Source organism: Oncorhynchus tshawytscha, linkage group LG05 (assembly GCF_018296145.1).
Source record: "Oncorhynchus tshawytscha isolate Ot180627B linkage group LG05, Otsh_v2.0, whole genome shotgun sequence".
Classification (NCBI taxonomy): domain Eukaryota; kingdom Metazoa; phylum Chordata; class Actinopteri; order Salmoniformes; family Salmonidae; genus Oncorhynchus; species Oncorhynchus tshawytscha.
The window spans coordinates 11,511,871-11,528,685 of record NC_056433.1 but is presented as its reverse complement, the minus strand read 5'-3'; the positions used below and the strand labels follow the sequence as shown (position 1 = coordinate 11,528,685).

Below are 16,815 nucleotides of genomic sequence, written 5' to 3'. Positions count from 1 at the left end.
CTTACCATGCTGAGAAGGAGGAGCTTATTCTCACTGCAAAAACAGAGGGGTCTTTACTCTATACCAGGGCTGACCAACCCTCTTCCTGGAGATCTACCATCCTGTTGGTTTTCAGTCCAACCCTCTTCCTGGAGATCTACCGTCCTGTTGGTTTTCAGTCCAACCCTCTCCTGGAGATCTACCGTCCTGTTGGTTTTCAGTCCAACCCTCTCCTGGAGATCTACCATCCTGTTGGTTTTCAGTCCAACCCTCTTTCTGGAGATCTACCATCCTGTTGGTTTTCAGTCCAACCCTCTTCCTGGAGATCTACCGTCCTGTTGGTTTTCAGTCCAACCCTCTTCCTGGAGACCTACTGTCCTGTAGGTTTTCAGTCCAACCCTAATTTAACACACCTGATTCTACTAATTAGCTGCTCAACAAGATCTTAACTAGCTGAATCAGATACGCTAAATTAAGGTTGGACGAAAAACCTACAGGACAGTAGATCTCCAGGAAGAGGGTTGGACTGAAAACCAACAGGACAGTAGGTCTCCAGGAAGAGGGTTGGACTGAAAACCTACTACAGGACAGTTTGTCTCCAGGAAGAGGGTTGGACTAAAAACCAACAGGACAGTAGGTCTCCAGGAAGAGGGTTGGACTGAAAAGCTACAGGACAGTAGGTCTCCAGGATGAGGGTTGGACTGAAAACAAACAGGACAGTAGATCTCCAGGAAGAGGGTGGGGCAGCCCTGGTCTAGAGTACCCACATGGACACAGACAGACTGACAGAGGGAGATACCCAGACAGAGGATTCCAAACCTTCGCAGGTCCCCGTCAGGTCATGGGGCCCCATTCCCAAAACCCAGAGGTCCATTTGTGGTCCTACACATCCCATCTCAAGTACTGCGCTCCAACCTTCACAGCCTCCCCCCATTTCTAGATCTAGTAGAGGTTCCTTTACGGTCCTGCCTCAGTAGTAGCGGTTGAGGCTGCGCGTCCCGGGTATGTCCGGCTGGCCGTTCATCCAGATCTCTCGTATGATCCTCTCCCTCTCCTCCAGCCGCTGAGCACGCTCCAGCTCCTCCGCTGATGTGAACACATTCATGTTGAGAGTGCGCTCGAAACGGCGGTGGCGGCGGGCCGACAGGTCTGACGTGGTGTCCGAGTCAGAGTCTCTGGAGTCGGATGAGGAGTCAGAGGGCCGCGGACGCTTCTTGGTGGTGGTGCTGGGGCGACGGCGGGGTTGGCAGTCGGTGCGGCATGAGATCTGGACGACCAGAGCAAAGAGGGTAAAGAAGAGGCCCAGGCACACGCCACACAGGAAGTAGAGAGCTGCACGCTCTGGGTGGTCTGTAGACGGAGGAAGGGAGAGAGAGAGAGAGAGTGAGTGAGAGAGAGAGAGTGAGAGTGAGAGAGAGAGTGAGAGAGCAAGAGAGTGAGCGAGAAAGGGAGAGAGAGAGAGAGAGCGTGAGAGAGTGAGAGAACGTGGGAGAGTGAGAGAGAGAGCGTGAGAGTGAGAGAGAGTGAGAGAACGTGGGAGAGTGAGAGAGAGAGAGTGAAAAGGCTCATAGTTCATAAGTAATTAATTCATTTCAAGTACAGGTGTTGCCTTTGAAAGCAATAAATAATTGAACTCTGACTTGCTTAGCCTGTTTTGCTGCCTTACACAACTGCTCAGTGAAACATTTTTGAACACAGAGAGATTGGCTTGAAATGAAAGCATCTTCAATTCTGCTCCCATGACCACAGAGAATGTGACAGACAATAGTGGTTAAATCACCAGAGAAGATCACACAGGCTGATAGAGAGAGAGGGAGGGAGGGTGGTACCTAGCCCTCAGGCCTATGTACAGTACAGTGTGTGTTGTGTGTCCTGTATGGTAATATGACCGTGTGTCCCGTATGGTAATCTGACTGTGTCCCCTGTATTGGAAAGGGGGATACCTAGTCAGTTGTCCAACTGAATGTATTCAACTGAAATGTGTCTTCCACATTTAACCCCACCCCTCTGAATCAGAGAGGTGTGGGGGACTGCCATAATCCACATCCCAGTCTTAGACGCCCGGGGAACAGTGGGTTAACTGCCTTCCACAGTGGCAGAACAACATATTTTTACCTTGTCAGCTCAGGGATTCGATCCAGCACAGTGTCCCCTGTATGGTTATCTGACTGTGTCCCCTGTATGGTTATCTGACTGTGTCCCCTGTATGGTTATCTGACTGTGTCCCCTGTATGGTTATCTGACAGTGTCCCCTGTATGGTTATCTGACAGTGTCCCCCCTGTGTCCCCTGGTTATCTGACTATGGTTATCTGACTGTGTCCCCTGTATGGTTATCTGACTGTGTCCCCTGTATGGTTACTGTGTCCCCTGACTGTGTCCCTGTATGGTTATCTGACTGTGTCCCCTGTATGGTTATCTGACTGTGTCCCCTGTATGGTTGTCTGACGGTGTCCCCTGTATGGTTATCTGACGGTGTCCCCTGTATGGTTATCTGACTGTGTCCCTTATGGTTATCTGACTGTGTCCCCTGTATGGTTATCTGACTGTGTCCCCTGTATGGTTATCTGACTGTGTCCCCTGTATGGTTATCTGACTGTGTCTCCTGTATGGTTATCTGACTGTGTATGTGGGTCTACTTCACCAGTAAGTGTGTTTATTTGGACGTACGAGTAGGAGGTAAAGAAACAGGAAAGACTTCTCTCTCCCTCTCCTCCCTCCCTCTCTCTCTTTCTCCTCTCCCTCTTTCTCCCCTCCCTCTTTCTCCTCTCTCTCTTTCTCCTCTCCCTCTTTCTCCCCTCCCTCTTTCTCTCCCCTCCCTCTTTCTCCCCTCCCTCTTTCTCCCCTCCCTCTTTCTCCCTCTCCTCTTTCTCCTCCCTCTCTTCTCCCTCCCTCTTTCTCCCTCCCTCTTTCTCCCTCCCTCCCTCTTTCTCCTCTCCCTCTTTCTCCTCTCCCTCTTTCTCCTCTTTCTCTCTCCCTCCCTCTTTCTCCCTCCCTCCCTCTTCTCCCTCCCTCTTTCTCCCCTCCCTCTCTCCTCCCTCCCTCCCTCTCTCTTTCTCCTCTCCCTCTTTCTCCCCTCCCTCTTTCTCCTCTCCCTCTTTCTCCTCCCTCTCTTCTCCCTCCCTCTTTCTCCCCTCCCTCTTTCTCCTCCCTCTCCTCCCTCTTCTCCCTCCCTCTTTCTCCCCTCCCTCTTTCTCCTCTCCCTCTCCCCTCCCTCTTCTCCCCTCCCTCTTTCTCCCCTCCCTCTTTCTCCTCTCCCTCTTTCTCCCCTCCCTCTTTCTCCCCTCCCTCTTTCTCCTCTCTTTCTCTCTCTCCCTCTTCTCCCTCCCTCTTTCTCCCCTCCCTCCTTTCTCCTCTCCCTCTTTCTCCCCCTCCCTCTTTCTCCTCTCCCTCTTTCTCCTCTCCCTCTCCCTCTCCCTCTTTCTCCCTCCCTTTCTTTCTCTTTCTCCCTCCCTCTTCTCTTCTCCCTCCCTCTTTCTCCCTCCCTCTTTCTCCCCTCCCTCTCCCTCTCCTCTCCCTCTCCCTCTTTCTCCCTCTTCTCCCTCCCTCTTTCTCTTTCTCCCTCCCTTTCTCCCCTCCCTCTTTCTCCTCCCTCTTCTCCCTCCCTCCTCCCTTCTCCCCTCCTCTTTCTCCCTCCCTCTTTCTCCCCTCCCTTCTCCCCTCCCTCTTTCTCCCTTCTCTTTCTCCCCTCCCTCTTTCTCCTCCCTCCCTCTCCCCTCCTCTCCTTTCTCTCTCTCTTTCTCCCCTCCCTCCCTCTCCTCCCTCCCTCTCTTTCTCTTTCTCCCTCTTTCTCCCTCTCCTCTCCTCCCTCCTCTTTCTCCTCTCCCTCTTTCTCCCTCTCCCTCCCTCCCTCCCTCCCTCCCTCCCTCTTTCTCCTCTCTCTTTCTCCCTCCCTCTTTCTCCCCCTCTCTTTCTCCCCTCCCTCTTTCTCCTCTCCCTCTTTCTCCTCTCCCTCTTTCTCCTCTCCCTCTTTCTCCCCTCCCTCTTTCTTCCTTTCTCTCCCTCCCTCTCCCTCTCTCTCTTTCTCCTCTCCCTCTTTCTCCCCTCCCTCTTTCTCCCCTCTCTCTTTCTCTTCCTCTCCCTCTCCCTCTTTCTCCTCTCCCTCTTTCTCCTCTCTCTCTTTCTCCTCTCCCTCTTTCCTCCCTCCCTCCCTCCCTCCCTCCCTCCCTCTCTCTCTTTCCTCTCCCTCTTTCTCCCCTCCCTCTTTCTCCTCTCTCTCTTTCTCCCCTCCCTCTTTCTCCCCTCTCTCTTTCTCCCCTCCCTCTTTTTCCCTCCCTCTTTCTCCTCTTTCTCCTCTCCCTCTTTCTCCTCTCCCTCTTTCTCCCTCCCTCTTTCTCCTCTCCCTCTTTCTCCCCTCCCTCTTTCTCCTCTCCCTCTTTCTCCTCTCCCTCTTTCTCCCCTCCCTCCCTCCCTCCCTCCCTCTCCCTCTTTCTCCTCTCCCTCTCCCCTCCCTCTTTCTCCCCTCTCTCTTTTCCCCTCCCTCCTCCCTCCCTCTTTCTCCTCTCCCTCTTTCTTCTCCCTCTTTCTCCTCTCCCTCTTTCTCCTCTCCCTCTTTCTCCCTCTTTCTCCTCTTTTTCCACTCCCTCTTTCTCCACTCCCTCTTTCTCCTCTCCCTTCTTTCTCCTCTCCCTCTTTCTCCTCTCCCTCTTTCTCATCTCCCTCTTTCTCCTCTCCCTCTCCTCTGTGTGTTTTAGCAGCTGGATGGAGCAGGTGACAGACGAGGACGGTTATACTGTGTGTGTGTGTGTGTGTGTGTGTGCGTGTGCGTGTGTATGCATGTCTGTGTGGATATACACTGAGTATACAAAACATTAAGAACACCTGTTCTTTCCATGACGGAAACAGAATCATAAAACACGGGACGAGATGTTAAAAACTGTCCATTGTGCCAATAGATGGAATGCACTCACATGAGATTTGCCGTGATGTTGACAGAGTGGCATGGGAGGTTTATTTCTTAGACTGGGTTAAGATGTCCATTTTGGGACACATCCTCAGTAGTGTGCCTTCGAATCAGTGGGTGTTTCGGCCTTTAATCACTAAACACCCTCATCAAAGGTGGCCAGCTAAAGGGTGATAAAGCCTTAGCTTATGCCCTCCTCAAGTTGGAGGGATCTGAATTGGGTTCTCAGGTGGGGGTGGGGGTCATGAAGTTATAGCCCAGCAGGGGTCCTTCCGTTTGATCCAGATCCACTGGCTGCCTCTTTCAGCTGCTTCAGAAACTGCTCTGACGGTCTGCCGCAGAACCTGTCCATGGATTCCAAGTTCTTTCAGCAACCTGATGGTGGAAGAAGCCACGAATCCTCTGCATCCCACTTCAACTGGCCAGACTTTTGCATTCCAGCCACGCTGAGTTGCGTCTGCTGCCAACTCTGTGTAACGCAGTTTCTTACGCTCGTAGGCCTCTTCAACAGAGTTTTCCCACGGGACTGTGAGCTCTATGATGTACACAGCCTTTCGTGAAGGGGACCAGAGTACCATGTCTGGCCTAAGGTTGGTAGAAGCAATCTCAGATGGAAAAATTAGTTGCTGGCCAATATCGACAAGCATCTTCCAGTCCCGGGCCATGGCTAGGTGTCCAGTTTCTGGCTTCGTAGGAGGATACTTGGGACGTTTCTGTCCCTCCTGGATGCATGTTGTTGTTTTGACGGGATTGCTTGTTTTTGGAGCTAATGAATTGGTTGCACTCCTCTTGGTCTCAAGTGCTGCAGCCAGGCTCTTGAGGACCTGATTGTGCCTCCAGGTGTAGCGGCCTTGTGAGAGGCTGGTCTTGCAACCTGTCATTATATGCCTGAGAGTCGCTGAAGCAGGGCAGAGGGGGCAAGTCGAGTCCTCGCCATACCATTGATGTAGATTTTTTGGTGATGGAAGCACATCATAAACAGCTCTTATGATGAAGCTGATGTTGCTTGCCTCCATTTGCCAAAGCTCACTCCAGTTGATCTTTCTCCTCTCCAGGCCTTCCCACCTCGTCCATTGCCCTTGTTTAGCAAGAGAGACAGCCTTTGCACTTCTTGCAGTCTCCTCCTGTCTGCGCACCTCCTCGACCACCAGCTTCCTGCGTTCAGATGTTGTTGCCTTATGGAACGTTGGTTTGCTTGCTGCCAGGCCAAAGCCTCCTCTTCCATGCTGGATATTCCCCACAATGTCTTGGTGTCTCAGGGCTGATGTTGCTTTCTGCACAGCCTTGGAGGATGTCCATTTCCGTCCAGTTTGTAGGGGAGGTGCAGCGTTGCTAATGGTCTGGTCTTTGGAGTCCTTCAATGTCATCTGAAGTCTTACTTTAGAGCACTTGTACTCCTCCGTTAGACTTGTAAGAGGTAGTTCAAGGACCCCTTTGTCATAGAGGCCGATGTTACTTAGGCATCGTGGGACACCCAGCCATTTCTTCACGTATGAGGTAATGGTTCGCTCCATCTTCTCCACTGTTGTTATTGGGACCTCATAGACGGTGAGTGGCCACATTACCCGGGGGAGAAGTCCAAACTGTAGGCACCAAAGCTTGAGCCTCCCAGGCAGTAGGGTCTTGTTGATGTTCTCAAGACCGTCGGCGATGTCCTGCCTTACTTGCTGCACTTGATCTTTATCCCGGAGGCTTTCGTTGTACCATCTACCCAGACTCTTGATGGGTTTCTCAGACACTGTTGGTATCAGGTCATCTCCAATGCAGAACCTCACATCTTTAAGCTGTCCCTTGACTATGGAGATGCTTCGAGATTTGCTTGGCTTGATTTTCATCCGGGCCCAATTCATGTTATCCTGCAGTTTTGCAAGTAGCCGCCTGGTGCATGCTACAGTGGTGGTCAGTGTAGTCATGTCATCCATGTATGCTCGGATAGGTGGGAAACGGAGCCCTTCCTTAGTTCTCTCACCGCCGACCACCCATCTCGATGCCTTGATGATGACTTCCATGGCCATAGTGAAGGCCAGAGGAGAAATTGTACAACCTGCCATTATGCCTACTTCCAAGCGCTGCCATGTTGTTGTGAAGTCAGGTGTTGTGAAACACAATTGCAGGTCTTGGAAATAGGCCTTTACCAGTGTAGTGATGGGTTCTGGTACGTGAAAAATGTTGAAGGATTCCCAGAGGAGTTCATGGGGAACTGAGCCAAAGGCATTGGCCAGGTCGAGGAAGATGACATAGAGGTCTCTCTTGTCTTTCTTAGCTGTTTGGATCTGGTGCCAAATCATACTAGTGTGTTCCAGGCAACCAGAGAAACCAGGAATGCCTGCTTTCTGCACAGATGTATCAATGTACTTGTTCCTTTCCAGATAAGTGGACAGCCTCTGTGCTATTATACTGAAAAAGATCTTCCCTTCGACGTTGAGAAGGGAGATTGGTCGGAATTGACTGATGTCTGTCGCATCCTTCTCTTTCGGGATTAGCACACCAACAGCCCTTCGCCATGCCTTTGGTATTATTTCCTTCTGCCACACTATCCTCATGAGCCTCCAAAGAAAGCGTAGAACATCCGGAGCGTTCTTGTAGAGCTTGTATGGTACTCCATTAGGCCCAGGAGCCGAGGCCGCTCTTGCTCGTCGGACAACGTTCTCTACTTCCTTCCATTTTGCAGGGTCAGTGTCCAGATTGAATTCTGTTGGTTGAATAGGTGGGATGTCATGTGGGATGATTATCTGCTCATGCCTTTTCATGTCCTGGTGGACCTTTTCCTGATGTTCTTCCAGTTCAGGCTTTGGAGTTTTTAGGATTCCGCACTTTTCCTTTGCGAAGAGGTCTTTGACAAACTTTACGTTTTTTTTATAGTACCGTGTTCTTGAGTGTTCCTTCTTCCTACGAAGTTTCCTTAAGTTTTCCGCTCTTCGCAAGGTTGCCAGCCGACATTTGATGTCTGCTTGGAGTAGCATGAGACCTTCTCTCTCTGCATCAGAGGCCTTCTTCCACTGCTTCCTCAGCTGCCTTCCCTCTCTGCATCAGAGGCCTTCTTCCACTGCTTCCTCAGCTGCCTTCCCTCTCTGCATCAGAGGCCCTTCCACTCTTCCAGCTGCCTTCCCTTCCTCAGCTGCCTCAGCTGCCCCTCTCTGCATCAGAGGCCTTCTTCCACTGCTTCCTCAGCTGCCTTCCCTCTCTGCATCAGAGGCCTTCTTCCACTGCTTCCTTAGCTGCCTTCCCTCTCTGCATCAGAGGCCTTCTTCCACTGCTTCCTCAGCTGCCTTCCCTCTCTGACAAGTATCTCGATCTCCTGCTGCCTCCTAGATTTGGCTGGCGCGGGTGGTGTAGACTGACATAGACTGACCAGGTGAATCAAGGTGAAAGCTATGATCCCTTATTGATGTCACTTGTTAAATCCACTTCAATCAGGGGAGGAGACAGGCTAAAGAAGGATTTTTAATCCTTGAGACATGGATTGTCTGTGTGTGTCATTCAGAGAGTGAATGGGCAAAAGAAAAACATGTGCCTCTGAATGGGGTATGGTAGTAGGTGCCAGGCGCACCGGTTTGAGTGTGTCAAGAACTGCAATGCTGCTGAATTCCCGTGTGTATCCAGAATGGTCCACCACCCAAAGGACATCCGGCCAACTTGACACAACTGTGGGAAGCATTGGAGTCGACATGGGCCAGCATCCCTGTGGAACGCTTTTTGTGTATGTGTGTGTGTGTGTGTGTGTGTGTGTGTGTGTGTGTGTGTGTGTGTGTGTGTGTGTGAGAGAGAGAGAAAGAGAGAGAGGGGGAAGTTACAGGGGACCCATCTCTGCTCTAGATCTCCATTCCTCCAGTCAGTATTTAAGTCGTCTCAGTCACAGTGGAGAGGGAACCTCAGTGTAGATGAACCCCTCAGAGGTCTCAGTCACAGTGGAGAGGGAACCTCAGTGTAGATGAACCCCTCAGAGGTCTCAGTCACAGTGGAGAGGGAACCTCAGTGTAGATGGACCATTCAGAGCCCAACATTAACCTCTTCTCTACTTCACGGTCAGCACAGATTGTGGTAATGCAAAGTTGCTGTGACGTTGTGTGAACGTTGCTGTACCTGCTATGTTGCTGTGACATGTGAACATTGCTGTACCTGCTATGTTGCTGTAACGTTGTGTGAACGTTGCTGTACTTGCTATGTTGCTGTAAAGTTGTGTGACCGTTGCCGTACTTGCTATGTTGCTGTAACATTGTGTGAACGTTGCCGTACTTGCTATAATGTTGTTGCTGTACCTGCTATGTAGTTGTAGGCTGCCAGTGTGCTACTGATGAGGGCCATGTTGGTGCTGCCCGTCGTAGAGTTGATTACAGGGTTCATGTCCGGAGGCTGGGGGGCGCTCTCCTCCACTCCTTCCTCGTTCGTCTTCACCTCCCCAGAGTAGGAGCCTGACTCTCTCCCTCGCTTCTTCTTGCCTGAAGGGATAACTAAGAGCATAACATCGGGATCAGATGCTATGATCACACACACGCGTTGATACAGTGATACAGCCAGAGAATCAAGGTTCATTGACTGAGAATCTCACTGAGTCAAACTGCACATCTGTAACTATTCTGCCTAAAGAACACTTAAAGACAACCTCAATATGACTGCCAATGCATGATTTCAAAATGAAACATTTTATTTACAATACGTACTAAAGGTTAATTGGTTTCAAAAACATGCATATTTAACGTTGTACAGCTGTGTTTGTTGCAGTATGTGATCTGAGTGTCAAGCGTGTGTGTGTTTTTCCCAGAGTACTATGAGTGGACTACTGAGTCACCCACTTCCTCTGTTGCTGTATCCTCCTCGCTCCACATGCTTCCTTCACTACTCTGTCTACACTGGAACTGTGGACGATTACTAATGGTGACTCAGATCTTCAGCATTCCACTTGGATCTGTCTAGTTAACTCTGACTCACAGCACTACGCGAATAGATCTATTGTGAGAATCACTGTGTTTGATCCTTTAAAAGCTGAAAACATGTGCACATGATCAGAGTGATTTCTCTCCCAGTTTAAGCTGCCTTCACAATATTTACCACAAATGTCATGTTCGACTTGGACTTTTTGATTCTAGGACTATTGAGTACTGTGAAATATCATGGCACTGGATTTAGGAATAGGATTTAGAAATGTTTTGCAGTGTGAAGGTAGTCTGAGACTGTAGTTTAGGAGTGCAGTGTGTAGGTAGTCTGAGACTGTAGTTTAGGAGTGCAGTTTGAAGGTAGTCTGAGACTGTAGTTTTAGGAGTGCAGTGTGTAGGAAGTCTGAGACTGTAGTTTTAGGAGTGCAGTGTGTAGGTAGTCTGAGACTGTAGTTTTAGGAGTGCAGTGTGAAGGTAGTCTGAGACTGTAGTTTAGGAGTGCAGTGTGAAGGTAGTCTGAGACTGTAGTTTAGGAGTGCAGTGTGTAGGTAGTCTGAGACTGTAGTTTTAGGAGTGCAGTGTGAAGGTAGTCTGAGACTGTAGTTTAGGAGTGCAGTGTGTAGGTAGTCTGAGACTGTAGTTTTAGGAGTGCAGTGTGAAGGTAGTCTGAGACTGTAGTTTAGGAGTGCAGTGTGAAGGTAGTCTGAGACTGTAGTTTAGGAGTGCAGTGTGTAGGTAGTCTGAGACTGTAGTTTAGGAGTGCAGTGTGTAGGTAGTCTGAGACTGTAGTTTTAGGAGTGCAGTGTGAAGGTAGTCTGAGACTGTAGTTTTAGGAGTGCAGTGTGTAGGTAGTCTGAGACTGTAGTTTTAGGAGTGCAGTGTGAAGGTAGTCTGAGACTGTAGTTTAGGAGTGCAGTGTGTAGGTAGTCTGAGACTGTAGTTTTAGGAGTGCAGTGTGAAGGTAGTCTGAGACTGTAGTTTTAGGAGTGCAGTGTGTAGGTAGTATGAGACTGTAGTTTAGGAGTGCAGTGTGAAGGTAGTGAGACAGTTTGTGCAGTGTGTAGGTAGTCTGAGACTGTAGTTTTAGGAGTGCAGTGTGAAGGTAGTCTGAGACTGTAGTTTAGGAGTGCAGTGTGTAGGTAGTCTGAGACTGTAGTTTTAGGAGTGCAGTGTGAAGGTAGTCTGAGACTGTAGTTTAGGAGTGCAGTGTGTAGGTAGTCTGAGACTGTAGTTTTAGGAGTGCATTGTGAAGGTAGTCTGAGACTGTAGTTTAGGAGTGCAGTGTGAAGGTAGTCTGAGACTGTAGTTTTAGGAGTGCAGTGTGAAGGTAGTCTGAGACTGTAGTTTAGGAGTGCAGTGTGTAGGTAGTCTGAGACTGTAGTTTTAGGAGTGCAGTGTGAAGGTAGTCTGAGACTGTAGTTTAGGAGTGCAGTGTGAAGGTAGTCTGAGACTGTAGTTTTAGGAGTGCAGTGTGAAGGTAGTCTGAGACTGTAGTTTAGGAGTGCAGTGTGTAGGTAGTCTGAGACTGTAGTTTTAGGAGTGCAGTGTGAAGGTAGTCTGAGACTGTAGTTTAGGAGTGCAGTGTGAAGGTAGTCTGAGACTGTAGTTTTAGGAGTGCAGTGTGAAGGTAGTCTGAGACTGTAGTTTAGGAGTGCAGTGTGAAGGTAGTCTGAGAGACTGTAGTTTAGGAGTGCAGTGTGTAGGTAGTCTGAGAGACTGTAGTTTAGCTGAACTAAAGGTGATCTGAGGTTGAGTTGTTTGAGCAGTAATAGATCCATCCGCATGCTTGTCTGATTACTGAGCTTCATAATGGACACTTCAGTCACTCAACCAACACACACTGTCTGTATAAATCCGTATATATCGCCTTGTACTTAGCCGTATAAAGACAAGAGGTGGGCTCACCCTGTAATCCAAAATGGACATGTGAGACAGACCGGGCCTTTGTTAATTAGCTGTTCAGTGAAAACACAACGACTCAGCCAGTCAGACAATGTACACTGGGATAAACACGGAAATGGAGAGTTGGCATGAGTTAAATGACCCAAACTAGTGCAGTGTGTGTGTGAGGGGTGTGTGTGTGAGGGGTGTGTGTGTGTGAGGGGTGTGTGTGTGTGTGAGGGGTGTGTGTGTGAGGGGTGTGTGTGTGAGGGATGTGTGTGTGAGGGGTGTGTGTGAGGGATGTGTGTGTGAGGGGTGTGTGTGTGCAGTGTGTGAGGGGTGTGTGTGTGTGTGAGGGGTGTGTGTTTGTGTGTGTGAGTGTGTGTGTGTGAGGGGGTGTGTGTGTGCGTGTGTGAGGGGTGTGTGTGTGAGGGGTGTGTGCAGTGTGTGAGGGGTGTGTGAGGGGTGTGTGCAGTGTGTGCAGTGTGTGAGGGGTGTGTGTGTGAGGGGTGTGTGTGTGAGGGGTGTGTGTGTGAGGGGTATGTGTGTGTGTGTGTGTGTGTGTGTGTGTGAGGGGTGTGTGTGTGAGGGGTGTGTGTGAGGGGTGTGTGTGTGAGGGGTGTGTGTGTGTGTGTGTGTGTGTGTGTGTGTGTGTGTGTGTGTGTGTGTGTGTGTGTGTGTGTGTGAGGGGTATGTGTGTGCATGTGTGAGGGGTGGTGTGTGCATGTGTGAGGGGGTGTGTGTGTGTGTGTGTGGGGTGTGTGTGTGAGGGGTATGTGTGTGTGTGTGTGTGTGTGTGTGTGTGTGTGTGTGTGTGAGGGGTATGTGTGTGCATGTGTGAGGGGTGTGTGTGTGCATGTGTGAGGGATGTGTGTGTGCAGTGTGTGAGGGGTGTGTGAGGAGTGTGTGTGTGTGAGGGGTGTGAGGGGTGTGCGTGTGTGAGGGGTGTGCGTGTGTAACCATGTTAGCTGTCAAACACACACATGCTCACACACACACACACACTTAGACCCCTAATTGCAGGATGTGATGTAGTTTAGAGAGTGGCACTGCTGACTGAGTCGGTGAGTGTTTCCACCTGGACCGATTGCGGTGTAACACACATTGGCTCACATTCAACGATACGTCACAGACCACTCACTACCTGTTAGATATACTGCTCTCTTATAGAATAATGTCTGGAAAAGAGATGTCTCAAACAAAGACATTTGATCGTTTCAGAAGAATATATGGAGCGTTTTGTTAATCCCTTTGCTGAAATAAATAAATAAAAGAACGGAAAATACACATCAAATGGAAAGATTTTTCTGATTTGTGTTTAATGGAAAAATAGTCCCAGGAAACCGGGAACATTCCCAGAACATTATCTAAGATTCCCATTAAGTTCTAGTTAGGGTTTTATTTAACATTAGGATTCTAACATCCTGAAAACATTCAAAGAATGTTTTGAATTAAATATCCTTGGAATGTTCTTCTAAGATTCCCAACTTCTCTAACAATCACTGCAGAACATTCCTCAAACGTTCTCATTAGGTTTCCAGGTAATGTAATAACACAATGTACCAGTGATGTTTTCCCAGCAAACTGAAATTGGTTCTGTGAAAGTTCCCAGAACATTCGTTAGGTTGCGGCATTCTCATAACACAAACACTATCCAGTCATGCTGATGACTATGCAATGTTTGTAAGAACATTCCTAGATCACATTTCGTCCGTTCCTTAAAAGGTTTCCCAGAATGTTTTTATTAGGTTGTGGCAACAGTCTGGTGGAAACATTGTGGGATGATTCTCCTGTATTGTAGACCCACAAGGTGATTATAGACACACATGACATCATAGGCCATTTGAACAGCATTTAATCATACGAACACAAACATATTTCTTTCCTTTCCTATGTTGACAATCTGCACATGTGGGGTTTCAACCTGCAATGTTTGATTCTCAAGCCAGGTCTTTAATCCTCTACGTCACCAGGAAACTCTCTTACATCTTATGGTCGCCATGGCAGTATGGTTGCCATGGCAGTATGGTCAATCAGGAATTACATGCTACCTTTTTAGCCTTCTTAGACATAACTAACCCAGGGAAAAACTGGTAACTGGGTTATTCACCATCAATTCACCATCCTCTATACTTCCTAAATCTGGGTCCATATTTACAAGGTATCCAAGACTATGAGTGATGTTCTTGGATCACTTTTGCTTTTCAGATCATGAAAAATAAGATGGGGGGGGGACCATATCAAACGTCTCAATGTTGAACAGTACATTTTTACACCATGTTTAATTTTTTACACTTTTACACAAATATTCTGGGAACCTTTAATGAACAGATTAAATATTCTGGGAACCTTTAATGAACAGATTAAATATTCTGGGAACCTTTAATGAACAGATTAAATGTGTTCTAAGAAACATTCTTGCAACATCAGGCAAATATTTTCTACAAACATTATAATCATCACCACAACTAGAATGTTTTTGTGTTATGAGAACATTTGCTGCGACCTAACGAATGTTCTGGGAACTTACACAGAACCAATTCTGGTTTGCCTGGGGTTGGTGTCTAAAGAAAGCAAATTATAGGTCCATCACCTTTTCCCATTCTTACATTTTCAATCTAAACTGTTTTATTCCAGAAGGGTGGCATGTGTGAGCCCAGTGTGTGTGTGTGTGTGTTGTTTTGTGCACGTGTGAGTGCGAGTGTGGATGCGAGGTAACTCAACCGTGAGGAACTGTCAGCACAATAGCCACACACTTCTCTCTTCAGAAAACCACTTCCTTCTCTCTTTCTATCCTCCTAATCAGTGTTGAACTGGTGGGGGGGTAGACATATACTAGGGAATGTAATTAGTGTTTTGGACTCGGGCCATACTCCCTTCATGAATGATGCTTTGTTTGTGTTTCCGTCTCGCTCTCCCTCTCTCTCTCTTTCTGTCTCACTCTCCGTCTCTCTCTCTTTCTGTCTCTATCTTGCTCTCTCTCTCTTTCTGTCTCTCTCTCCCCCTCTCTCTCTTTCTGTCTCTCTCTCGCTCTCCCTCTCTCTCTTTCTGTCTCTCACTCGCTCTCCCTCTCTCTCTTTCTCTCTCTCACTCTCTCTCTCTCTTTCTGTCTCTCTCTCCCTCTCTCTCTCTTTCTGTCTCTCTCTCCTTCTCTCTCTCTTTCTGTCTCTCTCTCCTTCTCTCTCTCTTTCTGTCTCGCTCTCCCTCTCTCTCTCTTTCTGTCTCTCTCTCGCTCGCTCTCCCTCTCTCTCTCTGTCTGTCTCTCTGTCTGTCTCTCTGTCTGTCTCTCTGTCTCTCTCTTGCATAGTTCTGGGAACTTGGTGAAATGATGTCAGTAACTGATAATAATAGAAAACAAGGCGATGAGGTCAACATTATGATGTACATAGAGGGACCCATTCATTCTGGGGAAAACAATGTTCTCTCACTGGCTTGCTATACTAATTACAGAGCAAGCCAAAAGGACTGCACAAGCTGGGGCACATATTTTAACACTGACTTTAAATAGGAGTATAACAGAACTCTGAATGACCCTGTCATTCTCTTCGCTTGTTGAAAATATGTTTGGGGTTGCTGGAGTCTGGTGTAGTAGTAGGGTAGAACTGCTGACTCCGGACATCACGTGTGCATATCTATGCGCGTGCTGCATGTGTTTGTACATGTACAGTACCAGTCAAAGGTTTGGACACACCTACTCATTCAAAAGGTTTTCCTTTATTTGGACTATTTTCTATATTGTAGAATAAACTATGAAATAACACATATGGAATCATGTAGTAACCAAAAAAGTGTAAAACAAATCAACATATAGTTTACATTTGAGATTCTTCAAAGTAGCCACCCTTTGCCTTGATGATAGCTTTGCACACTTTTGGAATTCTCTCAACCAGCTTCACGAGGTAGTCACCTGGAATGCATTTCAATTAACAGGTGTGCCTTGTTATAAGTTAATTTGTGGAATTTCTTTCCTTCTTAATGCGTTTGTGCCAATCAGTTGTGCTGTGACAAGGTAGGGGTGGTATACAAAAGATAGGGCTATTTGGTAAAAGACCAAGTCCATATTATGGCAATAACAGCTCAAATAAGAAAAGAGAAATGACATTCCATCATTACTTTAAGACATGAAGGTCAGTCAATCTGAAAAATGTCAAGAACTTTGAAAGTATCTTCAAGTGACGTAGCAAAAACCATCAAGAGCTATGATGAAACTGACTCTAATGAGGACCACCACAGGAAAGGAAGACCCAGAGTTACCTCTGCTGCAGAGGATAAGTTCATTAGAGTTACCAGCCCAAATAAATGCTTCACAGAGATCAAGTAACATACACAACATCCACTGTTCAGAGGAGACTGTGTGAATCAGGCCTTCATGGTCGAACTGAGGCAAAGAATCCACTACTAAAAAACACCAATAAGAAGAAGACACTTGCTTTGGCCAAGAAACACGAGCAATGGACATTAGACCAGTGGAAATCTATCCTTTGGTCGGACGAGTCCAAATTTGAGATTTTTGGATGCAACCGCAGTGTCTTTGTGAGACGCAGAGTAGGTGAATGGATGATCTCTGCATGTGTAATCCTCACCGTGAAGCATGGAAGAGGAGGTGGTTTGATGGTGCTTTGCTGGTGACACTTAACCAGCATGGCTACCACAGTATTCTGCCGCGATACACCATCCCATCTGGTTTGCACTTAGTGGGACTATAACTTGTTTTCAACAGGACAATGACCCAACAAACCTCCAGGCTGTGTAAGGGCTATTTGTCCAAGAAGGAGAGTAATGGAGTGCTGGATCAGATGATCTGTCCTCCGCAATCACCAAACCTCAACCAAATTGAGTTGGTTTGGAATGAGTTGGACTGCAGAGTGAAGGAAAAGCAGCCAACAAGTGCTCATTAAATGTGGGAACTCCTTCAAGAGTGTTGGAAAAGCATTCCAGGTGAAGCTGGTTGAGAGAATGCCAAGAGTGTGCAAAGCTGTCATCAAGGCAAAGGGTGGCTACTTTGAAGAATCTCAAATATAAAATATATTTAGATTTGTTTAACACTTTTTTGGTTACTACATGATTCCATATGTTATTTAATAGTTTTGATGTCTTCAGTATTATTCTGTGTCCAAACTTTTGACTGGTACTGTATGTGTGTGTACATGTAGAGTTAAAGTCGGAAGTTTACATACACT

The 16,815-nt window shown here is 47.7% G+C and overlaps 1 protein-coding gene across 2 annotated transcripts in view; it reads right to left on the bottom strand.

Moving 5' to 3' along the window:
- Positions 1 to 349: 349 nt before the first annotated feature.
- The window catches only part of LOC112249916 (protein eva-1 homolog A), a 163,744-nt gene continuing 147,278 nt past the window's right edge, over positions 350 to 16,815 (bottom strand). For both annotated transcript variants that reach the window (XM_042321463.1, XM_042321464.1), the window contains 2 exons: positions 9,140 to 9,331; positions 350 to 1,329 (listed from right to left, as the gene is read on the bottom strand). In XM_042321463.1, the coding sequence (XP_042177397.1) occupies positions 950 to 1,329; positions 9,140 to 9,331 (572 nt within the window). In that variant the 3' untranslated portion in view covers positions 350 to 949. The remainder of the gene's footprint in view (positions 1,330 to 9,139; positions 9,332 to 16,815) is intronic.